The sequence below is a fragment of the Neodiprion pinetum genome, chromosome 5 (genome assembly GCF_021155775.2).
Source record: "Neodiprion pinetum isolate iyNeoPine1 chromosome 5, iyNeoPine1.2, whole genome shotgun sequence".
Taxonomy (NCBI): domain Eukaryota; kingdom Metazoa; phylum Arthropoda; class Insecta; order Hymenoptera; family Diprionidae; genus Neodiprion; species Neodiprion pinetum.
Window position 1 is genome coordinate 4,057,767 of NC_060236.1, and position 17,444 is coordinate 4,075,210.

Below are 17,444 nucleotides of genomic sequence, written 5' to 3' on the forward strand. Positions count from 1 at the left end.
ATCGAAAAACTTCCATAACCTTCCGTTCGTGGTTTTCAAATCTACACATGCCGCTACAATATCTGATTGCGTTGTGCGCAATTGGCGTGCGCAGCTTTGCATTTTAGTTCCTAACCAATAGGAATGCCAATAAAATAGGTAATTCGCATGCAGCGTGCACTAGGTGGCGTTGGTTCCCTGCTTCACCGGCATTCCTATTGGCCAAGAACTTGGCACCGTAACAACTCAGCCTATGGTTATATTCCCTTCCCATTCTACGGGCATCGGATTAGGTTAGGTTAGGTGAGGTTTGAATTCTGAACGGTTGCAGCTGGTGTAAATTACATATATATTGTATAAATGAGCAGATCAGTAGGAATGGTTTAATCAACGAGAAGAACAATGTCAGTACAAAATATGACAATGAATCTATCGAACAATGCTCGATGTTACACATCAAGTGAGTATAACGTATTCAATACTAGAATATATTTTTTAAACGTAAAATAATCGAACTAGTTCACCGACGTTAATCTGTTTTGTTTCCTCTCATTGAGCGTCGGAAATAATGATGGAACCTTTTTCAGAATCCAGCGGCAAAAAATATCCAATATTTAGTATCCGTGACCTTGTGCCAGGTCACACTGGACCGGAAACAACTGAAGCCAAACCTCGATCGGTGGGTTTAAAATTCAGGAAATTTTAAATGTTAACAGAATCCATTTTTATAAAGTCAATTTTGCTGAAATATCCAGAGTAAGAGTTAATAATATACAATTTTTTACTTTCAAAGCTGACTATCAAATAGATGCGTAGGTTATAGATTTTCCATGTTTGTTTTTGTTCTTATTTTCTGTCACGTTCAGGTATGTTTTCAATTTCATGTTATGGTGTAGATAATGACGAGAAATAATTGAATAGATGGTGTTTATAGTTCGAATTCTATATTTGGACTGGCTGCTATATACATTCCAGAGTCCCATCGACCTTTGACTTGCGGCTCACTTACACTTTGCGAATGCTCTAGACACACTCTTATACATGTACACTACAAATGTAATATTAACAGAATTGACTGTCGAGAGTTAATAATTACAACTGTATATTTTGTTATTAATACACAGGAGAGAAAATGCCAACCAGTGAGAATATCTATGGCTTATTTCAACGATCCATCGGACCGCAGAAATACTGGATCAAGTCGCAAAACTCCTGGTCAGTATTGCTCGATAGAACGTTTCATATCTAGCTGGTACAGATAAATAAATATTCAATGCAGAGAAGTTTGTTCAGTTTAAAAATTTCTTTTCAACTTGCATACATGGATTCTTGGAGGTCTCATTTTTTTCCTTTTCCTTTTATAAAAATTGTAGCGTACCTTACATTCTTGTACCGTACCAAATGACTAAGACTGGTAATGGTAACAAGTTTCCTTACTTCTGTAGGTCGACCATTGCCGCAACCAATTCGTAATATTCATAAGCTGTTGGAATCACCCAAAAACAATGCCAGAAAGAGACTCGATAGTTTATACGATTCTTCAAAACGAAATGAAAATTTAAATCATTTAAAAAGAAAAAGTCGACTTCTGAATGGTAACAAAATTGTGCCAAGGTTACCTGATAGCATCGCAGCACGTGAAGCAGAGCCCACTCGAAAACCGAGCACAGTTAATCCTAACGGAAATTTGAGATGCAGCAGACTATTACCACCGGGATCCATAACGAGTTCTTTTATTAATAAGCGAAATTCAACGGCAGTAAGATCTTCGATTTATAAACCTGTAAACCATGTCCTTGTTGATCAGAAAAATGTGCAAAGTGGAAGACCTTCGAATGTTCCAGAAGAGTCGTCGTTAATTTCTGAGACACATGATGAAAACTTGTCCATCAAACCAAGTACTACATCATTAATAAATTTTTCTGCTAATCAAATTGAAGATGCAAAAAAGGATTCAATTCACTCAGTTTCGACGCCCAGTTCTCCCAAGCAAAATCAGAAATCTACTAAGTGCTGCAACTGTTCACAGCTCGTAGTCGATTCCAATACAGTTGTGAACATTTCTACTTTAACAGATAAAAATATTAAAGATTCACAAAACACCCTAGGTATCGTTCAGCCAGATTCAGATGTTGAAAAAGCTGCATGTCATCGGCCTACAGTAATTGTCATGCAAAAGGAAGTAGCTTCTCAAGCCCAAACAAATTTTGATGTTGGCGTGGAACTAGAAGATAGTGTATTTGTACAGGATGGATCATATTCAGAAGTTTTAAGCCTACAACCACCTGCGAATTCTGTTAAATCTGAGGAATCGACGACTTTCCAGCGCATAAAAAATGCTACTGAAGAAAATCGTGATGCTGAACTGACTGAGTTTACGTCTCATTTGATAGATATGAAGAATGAGGTGCTCGTTTTCAAACAAAAACAATTAATAGATGAAATATCCCACCATGAGAAATATTTAGCAAACCTTAAATTGGAGTTGAAAAATGTGAATATAGACTTGGATAATCAAAAAATCCGAGCGTCCAATTTGAAGTTGGAAGGTTGGAGAAGTTTGAGTAATGAAGATATGGCTTTTTTGGTATATCAATACAATGGGAATACTAACGAGCGTTTTGATAGGCGTTTGAATGCCCAAGAATTGTCTGTGTCTGATAATAATGGAAATCGTTTAAAAAACACCCAGGAATATCATCAACAAACTGCTGAGACTGTTGAGCTGAGAAAATCGTCAAGTAACGAAAAGCTCCAGTCAGATAAAGACAAAAATGATGATTTATCAAAACACGAATCTACCAACTTGGCTGTGAATATCGATAAAACAGAAAATATTGAAAACGAACCACCTACCAGGAGACGATCCGTTAGGTTAGCGATGAAAAATGCTAATCAGTCCTTGCCTGTCAGCCACAGTACACCTGTGATAAAAAACGGGAAATTTGCGGCTTCCCAATCTAACAATCAGTCCAAGCCACCCTGTACGCCAAACATGACTACCACTCCTGGGCAAAGCAATGCTTGGAAGAAAAAGAACGCCCGATCATTGCGGGAATACATGGTTCTAAAATCAGCTAATAAATTTTTAAATACGCCAGACGTCCAGCGCTATCGAATGGGATCGGATGAAAAGGTCAAGATTCAGGATACAAGTAGTATGGTAAACGATGGATTACTTTTAACAGATAAATTGTTATCCGAACTTCATGACTTGCATGCTACACCTCAAAAATTTGACCCATAAGTACGTGTAGTAATGCATAAACTGTATTTGTATAATTAATAACTGTACAATTTAATGTTATTTTTTGTAAATTATAATTGCAACGTATTTATTGTAATCGTCTTTCTACCCATTGATCTTAATTTGGAGGAATAAACGAATTTTTAAAATATCTGTTCAGATCTATAAATTGTCGTGTATGTATATGCAGAAATAGTACCACAAACTTCCTTCGGTAGGATTCCAACAATTGAGTTGATAAAACGTACATCTTTCGAACGAAGTCGATTGCGCAACAATAGATTCGACTAGTCGAAGATACGACGGTTTAGATATATCGACACAACGCATATGAGGATGTTTGCATGTGTATGGTGGTAAATAATTAATGAAAAGTGTAATGGCGTCTTTGAGCAGTGTTTTTATTTGTCATCAACAATTACTTAGACGTTAATTGTTGCTATTTAGGTATGTAAAAAAAAGTCATGCTTCCGATTGAAGGATGGATTTTTGACGTCTCGCGTATTCAGCGTTAACTTCAGAGGTGTTACCCGGGAGGCTAAAGGGTGGACATAGATAAAATAATGGCGCGACCAAAGCATCGAGGAAGTGTGGATACTTGTGCCGACTGTGGAGCTCCTGGTAACTGCATCATTTTTATTTATATCTCAATCATCTTACCCAATTAGTTACTTATTTACTTAGGCGTTATGTCATCTCACCGCTTGATACGCGCACTTTTTCTGTCTCACTCGCATTCATTTATTTCTAAAAATTTCACTTTCATTTTTATCCTAAACAACAAACAACAAGTATTTATCTCACCTCGTTTCATGAGGTTAGAAATACTCTCCGGTCGCTGATGAAAACTTGTCAAATGATTTTTATTTCCTGACATTACTCCCTTACATTTTGTACTGTCAATATTTACCGATTTATTGACACTTACCGATGTGTGCGTAAATCCGATATAGTTTTTTCTTTACTTCAATATTATTGCCATACTTTCAATTTTTCAAAAAATTATACGTTTACTTTGATGTTCTTTTTTGTTTTGTTATACAACTAGAACCGGGATGGGCATCTTTGAACAGGGCTATCCTATTGTGCGACGAATGCTGCAGTATTCATCGCAGTCTAGGACGCCATGTATCGCATATCAAGTCTCTTCACAAGGGAATTTGGAGCACATACTTGCTTTCGGTCAGTGATAACGAGCGTTACAGTACCAGTTTTTGTTTGATCTTTTTAAGCATTGTACGTATGATAATGTTCATTTCAACAGATGGTACGTACCCTGAATAACAATGGTGCTAATAGCATTTGGGAACATTCCTTGTTGGATCCAAGCAACTCCAAGATTAGCAGACGAAAACCTCAACCCAAAGATCTGTTACAGTAAGTTGAGGTGGTTTAAACATTATTGACATCGTTATAATGTGATTCACTTTATAAATAGAATGACGCAACTCTCTGTCAAGCATCTTATTATTTCTATAAAACCTGAATAATTTTTATTCTTTGTCAAGACAATACCGGATTTCAAATCCTTTGCCTATTTACATATATTCAAATTTACGCAGCCCAGTGAAAGCGGATTTCATCAAGGCAAAACATCAGCAACTGGCATTTATCCTGCGACCTAGTAAAGAGGAAATTTGTAGCGAGGAAGAACTTAGTAGACAGCTTCACAGCAGCGTTCGTACTGCTAATCTAGAAACTTCCCTTCGCTTATTGGCTCAGGGTGCTAATCCAAACTACTTTTATCAAGTACGACATATTTACATTGCATAGAGAGTAGGAACTTTGATGAACCATTACCTTTAAATCGACTCGGTCACTGTTAATGAATTAAAAAAAAGATACTGATCAGATAATGCAATTCTTAGGAGAAAGGAACCACGCCATTACATGTCGCTGCTAAGGCAGGACAGGCGTTACAGTTGGAACTCCTCATAGCTAATGGCGGCAACCCAAGTACAATGGATTCTAATGGCCAAACAGCTGCTGAACATGCCAAGTATGTCTGCTTGTTTTTTTTTCCACTTTCATAACGAAACGACAACTATCTCACTCGCCGTTCATATCATAAGTGATAAAAAGTTAGCTGCTGAATTATATTCTATATTATTATTCAGGATGGCTGGACACCTGGATCTAGCCGAACGAATCATTGAAAGTATGTACGAAGTTACAGACAGATTAACTTATCATGTATGCGCTCGTAAACCGGATCACCGACTAGGACAACACCTTATTATACCTCAATGGGGTACAACGGAGAGAAATGAAATGACTATTCAAGCTAGAAATAAGTTACAAATGGTAAGCAACTCCATCAAATTCATTCATCAATTAGGAATTTTGTGAAATGCATTATAACAATGTCACTTTAATGGTAATACAAAATTTGATGCTTCTAATTTGTGCGTTTCAGTTACCAAACCATTTGTTGGAAGAGCTTGCCATGGACGTTTACGATGAGGTAGATCGTCGGGAGACAGAAGCTAGTGAGTAAAATTATGTTTGAACTAGTTTTAAATAGTGTATCGCTAAGTCTTCATCATAGTCAATAATTTCAAACACGTTATCCACGATTCAAGACTATGTTTCTATAAGCTATAACAATAGCAATAGGCCAAAATGATTTATTGATTATATTGCGATCATAGCTGTACCTTTTGCCATAAAAAATAGAGCATATTTTTTACTATGCTGTTTACCTAAAACGCAAAACAGCTATTCTCATTCATTTACTCATTATTAATGCGCATGAATTTTTTATTTTGCCAATCATAAGGAGAGGTGAGTTAAATACGATTTGAATTTTATCTATGAAATTTAGTTTAGGTATTAGTTTTTTTAATTATACTGGTAGTTGGGGTGGCAACTTGCATCAGATCAAGTCATTATAGATGCTTATGGAATACTGTGTTTACTTGCAATTAGTATGTTCTATAATTTAGCAGATACTAGACGTGTAAGTATATTCTTGTTATAATCACCATACTACAAAACTTTGCTACTGTAGCAACTTAAATTTCAATTTTTCAGACTTTGCATCAGTAGGTTTACAGTATATTCCTTACATGCACATAAAATTAGCTCCATACACAGTTTTCCATTAAGATGAACCCAAATTTTTATGGTTTGCATCACTTATTTACATTTTTTATCTATCTTTAATCTTCATCGTAGTTTGGATGTCCAACGCATCTTTGCCAGAGAGATGCACAGTCCCTTTCTTGCCGGTAAACCCGCAGTTATCGTCGACAAGGAATCAGGGTAGACAAAAGCTTGCGCGGTTCACTGTTCAAGAGTTTGCAATTTTAATCATCGATCTTCTTACCGAGGCCAAGCAGAGACATATGCTTACTAACAGTACTCCTCCACAAGGTTTGTAAAAGCTTGAAAAATTCCCGTAATCGTATAATCGGTGATGTAAAATTTTATCTTGATTTTTAATACAGATCCTGCAGTTTCATTGCTTCGCAAAGAGCAGACCTTTGGCAATCATGCATCACAAGTATCAGACGATGAGCCTTTATATGACAGCGTGGCTTCCGATGACGACTATGCTGCTCTTACAGTGGTCAATGCTTCTGCCCAGACGTCTGTTCCCAATTTGGATGACGAGGTATTTAAACATAATATAAGACATGATTGCAATCGTTAAGCACACTTATACATTCCACACGTACACAGTTCGCAGTGAAAGAATTGATTCGAAATTAGTTGATTATTATTATATTTACATTCCCGATTACCTGTAACTCATTTCGATTGATGAACCTGTAGTCTTCTTACTTCGATAAAGTGTTATTTTCGAAGCAGTCGTTGTACTTACTTCGGAATTACTCAAGTTCTGATAAATTTCATCAATTATCTCTATGTGAAACACAAAAAAAAAAAAAACTTATTAAAGGTGGCTGAAGTAGTAGGAAAACAACGAATACGGAATCGACTGAGCACGTGGCTCTTCTGCAGGCAGTGTTACTAGGCAAGTGCCACAGATCTGTGTTCGTGCATGCACAGCTGTTGCGAAAATTTTCTGATCATTTAATCCTAATCCACATTCTAATCAGATACGTAAATGAGTACATGCTGAGTTTAATAAATCTTAGCTCGTCGCCTGCAAGGATTCATGTTGCCCTAACACAGTTTCTAATCGTAATACACTTGTCAAACTTAATCAGTGTGGTTGTAAAATTTCCTTCATACGTATATGATTATGGAAACGCAATGTTCTTATTTAGAAAGCTCTCGCTCCAATGGCCAAGGGCTTACCCTCTGTGGTCGAAGTTCTGAAGAAGCAACTAACCCTCTCCGATTCAACAATTCGTGACCTACGCAATGAAATACGTTCTCTTCAGTCCACCGTCGAAAGATTATCGCAAGAAAACTGTGAGCTACGAAATATGATTCAGGTGAATTACAAAAGTCGGTTGAAATCGATCACAAGATTCGAAAGTAGAAGGCTTACCAAATTTGTTTATCATGATTAAATATTATTAATCAATCTCATCATACATGCACGACGTTCAATAAACTGTGTTCGCATTTTGAAAGTGGATAATATATTTCTTGCTACAGGCACCTCTCAAATCGAGACTTCAAGAAGATGCTGTGGTTAATGGACACGTGGTTGGTGAGCGAGAACTGGGATCAGAACCAATCCTAGATGTAAAAACCCTGACACCTCGAGGTAGTCAAAGACCGGCATCAATGTACGAAACCAGAGAAGGTCTTCGCAAGTCTTCCCCGTGGTCTACGGCTAATAATCAAGTATGCATGAGAGGATTTTCATTAGTAGATTATGGGAATCGGAACTTTGTCACAACGATGTAATTTTCACCACAAAACTTGTTGATGAATCTAGGCAAAACGGGAGGTTGAAGCATTACCGCGGCCAAATACAACCCAAAGTCTGTGGGACTGTGGTACTATGAGTCTTCCCCCTAGCGAGGAAGTAACTAGAAGAACAGAACAAGTCACAAGACGTATTCAAGAGTTGTGGATGGCTATGCAGGAACCCAGTTGCAGAGAAGCTTTCGTACCTTGCGCTGAAAAAATTCGCGTAGCAGTTGCTGAGTTGACCGCAATATTTCCACCGGCTAGTATTTGGTCTTTATCTGATTTTAATCATGGTTGTGTCTGATACTATAATTTCAACACTTATTCTGTAGAATCCAATGGAGGATAACGTAAGATCGGCATTACGTCAATTAAATGGTAATACAGGTAGACTTCAAGCGGAATGCGCAGGACTACAAAGGTGCACAAGTGATACAGACCACATGGATCGGTGTCTTCAACAAGTACGCTCGTGCGCTTACGACATAGCTAAAGCCACAAAACTTCTGGTCACTCAATTTCAGGTATGTTGATACTGAATTAGGTTAATTTCTATAAAACTTATCAAAGGTAAATCAAGATAGGAAGTTGTGCAATTCTCGAAAATTTGTTGTAGCGAACGTTTGTTTATAGCTGCATTAGGTAAATCACTACTGATAATAATATCCATATGCTCATGAAATTTGTAATATACGTATACAGCTTATCGGTTTGTGAATAACTTTTGTTCTCAACGCTTGAATGGTTAATCATACTTACATTTCACAAATCAGATTAACAAAGTATACGATTTCTGTATCATATATCACGCGAGTAACGTAATGTCATCTTTTTCATAGTTTAAAAGTCTATTCGATGTAGGTCATTTCTATTTTAATCATTAATATCAATTATAAAGACTGAATCTATTTAGAGCCTGGAATTCGGTTTACCGATTAGTGTAAATTTTGAAAGAAAAAGATATTGCCAAATCGTATTTAGTTCAAATCCAAAACTTATGCGCAACCTTAAAATTCAAGTAAAATCTTTTCAAACTTAATATGTACGTAATAATAACATGGTATATTAAGAAAAGACTGCAATAATAAGCATATAAAATAGTTCACAAGTTTAAATAGTTATGTTACATCTAGCAAGCTAGATAACTAACAAATTCTTAAGACAAATATATAGTTCATACAGTTACGTATCAATTTCTTCCATCTAAGCTATATTCTTTCCACTTTTATCTGTGTCATTTTCATCGATCTTTTATATTCAACTCATAATTCGATAGTCGTTGCAATTTCTTCATCTTTACATACACCTGCGTTTTTATTTTGAACTACACGAGTTTTGACATTTTTTTCGAATCATTGAATGCAACTTGTTTCCAATGTGAATTATCTTCATTCTTTGAATAGAAATATTTCTTCAATCAATTTTTTATCAAGGCATCGTTAATTTTTTTTACGCGACCTTTTACGTCATTTAAATTATTTAATGAGCGATAAGAAAAAAGAGGAATGTGCCTGGATATACAAAGATATTTATTGCATTTATTCATGCTTTTAACAATTGTATTTAATGTGCAGCTGAAGAATCCATTTAAAAAATATTTAGTGTACCGTTAAACAGAATCCTGATGCATTGCTTCAGATTCAAATTTTTATATAGAATATATTAAAGATAAAAAGTGTTCCGTATTAAATACAATTAAGGAAATATTTTTATTATTAAAATATACATAATCATATACATCTATATATATATATATATATATATAAATAACGTTTTTCAGTATCGATAAAAGAATGCTATTGGTGCTTTATATTACACAATGTTTAGTTAATTGATGTGGCTTCAGAGGATGCGAACTGACGTAGGCTTAGTAATATTATGCATCCCCTTTGCCATTGGAATTTTACTGGTTGTCTAATGAAATAATTATTGAACGTGTTGAAATTTATTGTTTAGAATATTTGCGATTTTTAGAAGTAATTTTTCATTTAATATTAAATTTATTTAATAATGAAGAAAATACAATATACAACATCTGTATAGCTAATTTTATAATATTATTATTGTACTACATCGACAAGAGTAATATTAAGTATTTATCCTCATTGAAATTTTGAATGAGTTGACAAATTACATATAAATACATACTATATACATATATTTACTGATTAACAAAATTATTACATGAGAGTTTTCATTCAACGTTCGTTAATCCTCTACATTTAAGCTTACCTCTCAAAGCTAATATATTTAATACAACTTCTATCAAAATTGTACATCCACACGTCAATCAGCTTCGTTTACGCTGCTGAAAAGTAATGACAGTAGACATGAACCAAAAGATGGAAAAAGATACTAGAATGTCGTTGCCGTTGGTTCGTAATAAAAGAAAAACAATTGTCAGATTTCATATTTTGTTTGAAACGATTTATTCATTTTTTATGCGAAACTTTATTCTGCGACTTACTGACGCAATGAGTGTATAATCTCTTATTTCAAATACTGATACACGATACAAATATAGTTTTAATTTCTAAAAACTGCAAAAATGTCGGCAGGAGAAGTGATGAAAGAGCTTCTGCAACCTATCATACATACGTACCCGTTATGCAAGGTACGTTTTAGGATAACATGAAAGAGAGAAACACGTGCTCATTCCCTGATGTCAAAATAGATGATAGTTTTCACGACATGAAATTCTAAAATATTTTCTTTTCACTTTCTATTTAACTTCTAATTTTCTACAGACAACCGATATGCCAGAAGAAATGAAACAGGAGGCGTTAGAGTTGTGCACAACGGCGGCAGAAAAATATGCTGATAATTATGAACATGCTGCTAAAATGATCAAAGAAAGTCTTGATAAAAAATTTAGTCCTCCGTTTCAAGTTGTAGTTGGCGAGGCTTACGGTTTTTCTGTAACTCATCAAGAAAAAACTTTACTCTACATGTACACAGGTGGCAATCTTGCTGCTCTGATTTGGAGGACGGTCACTGGCTTTTCCTAACTTGTTTAAAATCTATTATTGGGTTTATTTTTTTATCTTTACTCATACGAATAAGCGCTTTAATAATACAAACGGAGATCTGGAAAATTTGATTTACATCTATACAAAAACAAAATTGTACCAGCTTGATTATTTAGAACGCATTTATATTGTTGTGTCGCAGCGTTAAAAACTTGTTATACAAATAAGTTTATCGGTTTTGAAGGTATTGATAGAATTAATTCAACTAAAAATCGAGTTTGAATCAAATACAGTGTCTCAAATTTGTTGAATATATTTTCAATCAGGCCACAAATATTGTTACATCTCATGTATGTATTTATAATGAGACAATTTCCGGTATTATACATAAATATTATTGCAATCTTATTATAATCATAAATTATGAAACTGGTGTTCTGACCATTCGTATCTCCTATTTGAAATTTCAATGGACGCAAATCAAAGGCGGTACTAGATTTGGGATATTAACTAATATTACACAAGTGTAGTCTTTTTCATTTAACTGTGTTTTTATAATTCTCAATAATTGACTAGATCTGATGTTTCTCGAACTTTATCATATTCCTCACATGTGTATTTACATACTCACAGAAATTTAAATCAAAGATTCAGAATCAAATTCCATAGAGTCTGTTTGTACTTATACTATTATTAATCAGTCATTCGAACATCGATTTATCGTCAATTTTTATAGTAAAGATTATCGATCGTAAAAATTTTCCAAACCACGATATTGCAACATATAAAGTACCTATGTGAAAACCAATTAAAATCGATATTAATCTGTTGAAAAAATAGGAACGAGAATATTTATAATCTATAGTGAAACCATTTACACGAATTACAACGTCAATACATCTTTAAATATATTGCCAATACTCATCTCACAGAGTTAGCACATTTAGAAACATTTTTTATCAATTGCTTGTGATTAGGATGGTGACGTAGCTTTTTTGTCTAACTGATAGCATTAATATACCGTTATCAAGATAGACTTTAATGTTATGGCTACGCGGATTTCCATATACAAATAGCTAAATTTCCTGCGCAATACATGTACAGAAGGTGTTTTAGCTGATAGGTAATCTCGAATCCGTATCCTTCACCCACTACCGTGTGCCAGGATGCTCCAAATTTTTTGTCCATCGTTTCCTTGATCATTTTCGAAGCACTCTCGTAATTATCCGCGTACTTCTCGGCTGCCGTTACGCATAACTCCATCGCTTCCTGTTTCATCTCGTCGCTCATGTCACATTTCTGTTGGAACAAACAATAAACAACAAAAATAAAAATAAAAGAATGCCCCATTAACTTCAATTTCCACTGAAAATGTTTATTTATTGAACGACTGTGAAAATTAAATTTCAATTCAATATTATACACTTGATTCTAAGTTCATTTGTTAATCTTAATTTCTAATTACACAAAAAGATGCAAAGATATTGCATCAAAATTAGAGAAGAAATCAATTGCTCGAATACATGATTCGAATTTGTTTATTTTTATTTTCGAGAAAAGTTTAATAAACATTATAATTAAGTTTAGATATTTGTAATTGAATGGGGATTGAAACTCACGCGACACAAGGGATACGTATGAAGTATTTTGACGACATCGTCCTTCTTGACTTCCGTCATCGTTCTGTTGTTTATTTTTATAATTCAATCTCAATCGTAGTTATAATTGCATTACACTATTAATTGTATGTGCGGCAACACACGACGAATCACCTGTGTTACACCGATGCAGAGAAAATTGCCGTGAAGCAGGCGAAATTGGGGCAAAATTATTGCGCTCGTGACTCATGCGGAGTCGTCAAATCAGATGTCAAGTAGGAAACGGGGCGTTGGGTATTTGGCAGAAAGGGAGGAGGCAAAATATTTACTTCCCAAGGCAACAGGGAGGAAGAATCACCCCCCACGTATCTATGCACTCGATTTCGTCATCGTGAATGGTGAAAGAATAGGCGCCGGCGCAATCGCGACATCGCACGCTGTGTTTTAATATTGTCCGTTTAGATTGTTGTTCATATACAGGTATATATTGATGCGGAATGTCAACGCTCGAGAACTCGTAATATATCTATAATTTAAAACAATCAAATTCCTTAATTTTATCTCGTAAGCAAAATACAATTAATAGTGCTCGTAATTCATGGTCAAAAAGAGCCAAGCAATTGTGTTGCGTCTAAGCTGATATTGACTACAGTTGCAGTTTATTTTGTTGCAAGAGTTTTACCGTGTGTCTAGATTTCAAAATATAATGACAAATTTCTTTTACAAAACTCAAATCAATGCGAATCCAGATGAATTGTATTCAGAGTTGCAATGTGTATTATTTGCCACCAGATGGATTCGAAAACGCTCTTTCCCACTGTTGGTCATTGTTGCTCCTAAAAGTGTAAAGTGGCGCCACCCGCGATTACCGAGCTATTACTGTATTGTATAAGTAACATTAGCTTGACGCTAAGTACACTGGGAAAATCACGCAGTTTGTCGTGTGCGCAAGTGATAGTCATTGATGTATTGCGAAGTATACACCTGATATTCCGACTGATTTCAATATAAAGTTTTAAAACATGGCATCACGATTTAGTGGTGCTCTGCAATTGACGGATTTAGACGATTTCATAACTCCGTCACTGGTAAGTTTAAAAATATTTTATTCCCGTAGAATATCACCTAAACTTTTGTATTTGCATGTCCAGTTTCTCGAGCGTATAAGAATAGGCGCTAAATTCGAATTTGTTTTACAGGAGTGTATAAAACCAATTGAAATACCAAAGTCGAAGGCTAAGACAGGGGCTAAAATAAAAATACAGGAAGACGGAGCGTATGTAGAATTAAATGAGGTTCGTCTGTTAATAACGAATATTATAAATGCTGTCCTTTTATATAGTCAGAACTAATCACCTTTTCACACTTCCGAAACTGAACCGAGCATGTTTCACCCAATTAATTATTTTTATTTCTTTATCACAGTCTGGTACTTCGGAAAAACTTCAGAAAGTCGAGATCACTTTAGCCGACTGCTTAGCTTGCAGCGGCTGTATAACATCGGCCGAAAGCGTTCTTGTTACTCAGCAGAGCCAAGAGGAACTTCTGAGGGTCTTACAGAAAAATCAGAACTTTCGAGAGGTAATGCATTATATCTACATCGTACTCCTTGTTTCTCGAATGGAGGCAGAGTCGATAAAAAGTTGGTCACAATCTATTCTCAAATTAATGACAACGTTTTGATGTTTCACAGAATGGAAAACAAGAAGAGGCAAGATTCATCGTAGTGAGTTTATCAGTACAGCCAGTTTTGTCGCTAGCCGAGCGTTATGGTTTGGATCCAGAAAGCGCTGCCCGCAAATTAGCTGGTCATTTTCGTCAATTGGGAGCAGATATGATATTGGACATGACTGCAGCAGATGATTTTTCTCTGCTGGAATCAGCGAGAGAATTTATTGAAAGATATAAGTCTTCTCAGGATAATGTCAAAGGTCAAATACCGATGCTGGCTTCGTCTTGTCCAGGTATAGCTTATTTTTTACCGAATACTGTGACTAAAAATTCCGACAGTTGTGTATTATTATAATCCATCCAGGTAATTTCTTTCTTTGTACAATTAGGCTGGGTTTGTTACGCGGAAAAGACTCACGGAAATTTCATACTGCCCTATATAAGTGTGACAAAATCGCCACAACAAGTAATGGGTTCTTTGGTCAAATACCATTTGGCCAAGTACAAAGGGCTACCTCCTGAGCGAGTATATCACATCAGCGTGATGCCCTGTTATGATAAAAAATTGGAAGCCTCTCGAGAAGATTTTTACAATGAACTTAAGCAGACCAGAGACGTCGACTGCGTGATTACGTCAAGTATGCAATATTAGTAAAACGTGTCGAGATGCATTATTGTGAATTTATTCATCTTCATTGTTCGTGATTATGAATTTTGTTTTTTTTCAGTTGAATTGGAAAACATGTTGATTAGTCAGGGAGTGTCATTGAACGATGTTGAAAATGGTGAAATAGACCGACCTTTTGGTGCATACAACAAAGAACAATCTGACAAAATACTTTGGGGACATCAAGGCTCGGGATCAGGTGGCTATGCTCATTTCATATTCCAGTACGCCGCTTATCATCTTTTCCAAGAAGCCAATACTACTGTTGAATTTAAAAATCTAAGAAATCCAGATTTCAAGGAGGCAGTTTTGGAAAAAGATGGAAAGATTTTACTCAGGTTCGCTATTGCCAATGGCTTTAAAAACATTCAAAACCTCGTTCAGAAACTTAAAAGAGGGAAGTCTCCGTATCACTATGTTGAAGTTATGGCCTGTCCTTCAGGTAAGTCTCATTCAAGCGACAAAGCATATTTCAATATTCGTTTCTTAAAACTTGGTTTTTTTCTCATCTTTATAGGCTGCCTCAACGGTGGAGCCCAAATACGACCTCAGGATGGTTTACAGCCACGTGAATTGGCCGCTAAACTTGAAACAGTTTATCACAGTCTTCCTTTAAGTAAACCAGAAGAAAATTGTGTTACATTAAGTTTGTACACTACGTGGCTTGAAGGCGAGCACTCCGACAAATCCGCTGCTTTCCTCCATACGCAGTATCATGAAATAGAGAAGATGAATACGGCACTTGCGATTAAGTGGTGAAATGTTCCACAAGAATGGCACAACTAATAACTAAGTAGGTAATTCTCCAAATTGGTATAAGGTAAAGAACAAAATTGGATGATTTGTATTAGCAATTACAATATATTAATATTTATAAACATCTTTATCATTTGAAATATATTTACAAATTAAAATCATATGAAATAAATATGTGGTACAATACTGAAGTAAATCGACACATATTTCATGCCAGAACAACAAGTTTTGAGTTCGAGTGTTATTAAGTGTTACTCAAAAAATCTATCTAAGAATTAAAATTGTACTGTTTGTATGTATTATGCGAAATTACTAATATTTTTCAGTTTCTCATCTATTCTACATAGTGTTATTATCACGTTACTAACATTAACTTCCAGTTATATACAGGTATGTTGCATTAGTTCGGAAAAAAGTTAATATCATTCTCTTTTATGTTTCACATCCCTGATTACAATTCTGATTAATGAATATATCCATAATATAAGGTAATCACGTCGATGCAACTTCGAAAGAATTATGCCATTTTTCTCTCTCTATTTTTCCATATCCAAATAAGTTCATACTTTGAAATCTGTTATTTGAAATGTTATTACATCTTACTTTACGGTATTGCTTTCCATTTTTTCGAATTGGACCATTTGTTTTATGTAACCACATATTTTGCAATTCATTAATTTTAATTTTCAATCAAAATTTTCTGAAATGAATACCAATCAATTCCACATTCCACGAAAACAAAGATTTCAATCTAGTAAAGCCCTTTGCATTCTTCAACAAACCATTTTAAATGAAATTCAATTCTCAATACAAGCTAATATTTATTAAAATCATAAATCGTACTGGGTGCTCTGTGTTACTTCCGTTTTATGCATCATCAATCGAGTAAGATTTCTATACAGATATGTATATATATACATATATAGAAATAAACGCATTGACGAATAAAGCGACTCAATCTATAAAATTGATGTGCTATCATTTGTAAATGAATGTAAGCACTTAAATTTAAATCCAGAAGCTCCTAAAGTTTCTGTGTTTTGGTAAATATAAAATTATTTCTGCTAACGAACTCGCACATAAAACATCAAGATAATTAATTAATATTAAACACTGAAACTAGCTTGCCAAATTTTTTGCATGTTTATACTTTTGTTAGAATGACACTACGAGTTATTTTGACTTATATTCTAGACAGCTTTATGACAACTAATCTATGGTAAACACGCGATAGTGCAAGTTTTCCTTTTTCACAGTTAAATTAGACAACGATGTGTTAAATTAATATTCAAGCACTAAATAATTACCAACAACTCAAAAAATAATACATATATAACAATATATATATATATAAATGTATGCAGGATGACTCAGAACTATTGCCCCATAGGCTGAAACGTTATTTATTTCTCATAAGAAATTTGTCATTTGCGAATCACAGCTGTTCGAAATTTGCCGATCCAGGGGTATCTGATCACTCAGAATACTGCTACCCGATCGCCCAATTTCAGACAGATGTGATTCGCAAACGAGAAATTTCCTATTAAACGTAAGAAATGTTTTAGTTAGAGATTTTCACAAGAAACACACTGATAGCCTATGGGACGAAAGTCCTGAGTAACCCTGTATATGGGTTGATGTTTTGCTAGCAAAATCAAAACATAACAAAACAAAGTATGTAGTTAAAATTGTAAAACAAATTTCTACAACATTTTGAGAAAGCT

At 34.9% G+C, this 17,444-nt stretch overlaps 5 protein-coding genes across 5 annotated transcripts; 4 read left to right on the plus strand and 1 right to left on the minus strand.

Moving 5' to 3' along the window:
- Positions 1–210: 210 nt before the first annotated feature.
- On the plus strand, positions 211–3,360 carry LOC124219856 (kinesin-related protein 4-like). Its single transcript, XM_046628049.2, has 4 exons — positions 211–439; positions 567–658; positions 1,104–1,194; positions 1,425–3,360. Exons 1-4 carry the CDS (start codon positions 382–384, stop codon positions 3,224–3,226), a joined length of 2,043 nt encoding a protein of 680 aa, XP_046484005.1. The 5' UTR covers positions 211–381; the 3' UTR covers positions 3,227–3,360.
- Positions 3,361–3,561: 201 nt separating this feature from the next.
- On the plus strand, positions 3,562–10,467 carry Git (ARF GTPase-activating protein GIT1). The gene is made up of 13 exons (XM_046628048.2): positions 3,562–3,847; positions 4,275–4,408; positions 4,491–4,603; positions 4,789–4,975; positions 5,095–5,225; positions 5,344–5,530; positions 5,643–5,715; positions 6,404–6,601; positions 6,676–6,842; positions 7,462–7,632; positions 7,799–7,990; positions 8,085–8,318; positions 8,392–10,467. Exons 1-13 carry the CDS (start codon positions 3,790–3,792, stop codon positions 8,590–8,592), a joined length of 2,046 nt encoding a protein of 681 aa, XP_046484004.1. The 5' UTR covers positions 3,562–3,789; the 3' UTR covers positions 8,593–10,467.
- Positions 10,468–10,607: 140 nt separating this feature from the next.
- On the plus strand, positions 10,608–11,067 carry LOC124219950 (dynein axonemal light chain 4-like). Its single transcript, XM_046628217.1, has 2 exons — positions 10,608–10,673; positions 10,807–11,067. The coding sequence occupies exons 1-2, from the start codon at positions 10,608–10,610 to the stop codon at positions 11,065–11,067; spliced, it is 327 nt and encodes a 108-aa protein (XP_046484173.1).
- A 249-nt stretch (positions 11,068–11,316) lies between these two features.
- Positions 11,317–13,034, minus strand: LOC124219859 (dynein axonemal light chain 4-like). Its single transcript, XM_046628053.2, has 2 exons — positions 12,648–13,034; positions 11,317–12,327 (listed from the first exon to the last, which is right to left on the minus strand). The coding sequence occupies exons 1-2, from the start codon at positions 12,705–12,707 to the stop codon at positions 12,079–12,081; spliced, it is 309 nt and encodes a 102-aa protein (XP_046484009.1). The 5' UTR covers positions 12,708–13,034; the 3' UTR covers positions 11,317–12,078.
- Positions 13,035–13,506: 472 nt separating this feature from the next.
- On the plus strand, positions 13,507–16,120 carry LOC124219857 (probable cytosolic Fe-S cluster assembly factor AGAP009023). The gene is made up of 7 exons (XM_046628050.2): positions 13,507–13,714; positions 13,826–13,921; positions 14,052–14,207; positions 14,320–14,590; positions 14,687–14,935; positions 15,026–15,406; positions 15,482–16,120. Exons 1-7 carry the CDS (start codon positions 13,649–13,651, stop codon positions 15,721–15,723), a joined length of 1,461 nt encoding a protein of 486 aa, XP_046484006.1. The 5' UTR covers positions 13,507–13,648; the 3' UTR covers positions 15,724–16,120.
- Positions 16,121–17,444: the final 1,324 nt, after the last annotated feature.

Excerpts from the sequence above, each read along its gene's own strand:
- LOC124219856 (XM_046628049.2), top strand. The coding sequence starts at position 382 with ATGTCAGTACAAAATATGACAATGAATCTATCGAACAATGCTCGATGT. Across the intron at positions 440-566 it reads TGCTCGATGTTACACATCAA|AATCCAGCGGCAAAAAATAT; the intron begins GTGAGTATAACG and ends AACCTTTTTCAG. Across the intron at positions 659-1,103 it reads CTGAAGCCAAACCTCGATCG|GAGAGAAAATGCCAACCAGT; the intron begins GTGGGTTTAAAA and ends ATTAATACACAG.
- Git (XM_046628048.2), top strand. The coding sequence starts at position 3,790 with ATGGCGCGACCAAAGCATCGAGGAAGTGTGGATACTTGTGCCGACTGT. Across the intron at positions 5,226-5,343 it reads ACAGCTGCTGAACATGCCAA|GATGGCTGGACACCTGGATC; the intron begins GTATGTCTGCTT and ends ATTATTATTCAG. Across the intron at positions 7,633-7,798 it reads AGCTACGAAATATGATTCAG|GCACCTCTCAAATCGAGACT; the intron begins GTGAATTACAAA and ends TTCTTGCTACAG.
- LOC124219950 (XM_046628217.1), top strand. The coding sequence starts at position 10,608 with ATGTCGGCAGGAGAAGTGATGAAAGAGCTTCTGCAACCTATCATACAT. Across the intron at positions 10,674-10,806 it reads ATACGTACCCGTTATGCAAG|ACAACCGATATGCCAGAAGA; the intron begins GTACGTTTTAGG and ends AATTTTCTACAG.
- LOC124219859 (XM_046628053.2), bottom strand. The coding sequence starts at position 12,707 with ATGACGGAAGTCAAGAAGGACGATGTCGTCAAAATACTTCATACGTAT. Across the intron at positions 12,328-12,647 it reads ATACGTATCCCTTGTGTCGC|AAATGTGACATGAGCGACGA; the intron begins GTGAGTTTCAAT and ends TTGTTCCAACAG.
- LOC124219857 (XM_046628050.2), top strand. The coding sequence starts at position 13,649 with ATGGCATCACGATTTAGTGGTGCTCTGCAATTGACGGATTTAGACGAT. Across the intron at positions 13,715-13,825 it reads ATTTCATAACTCCGTCACTG|GAGTGTATAAAACCAATTGA; the intron begins GTAAGTTTAAAA and ends TTTGTTTTACAG. Across the intron at positions 14,936-15,025 it reads CGACTGCGTGATTACGTCAA|TTGAATTGGAAAACATGTTG; the intron begins GTATGCAATATT and ends GTTTTTTTTCAG.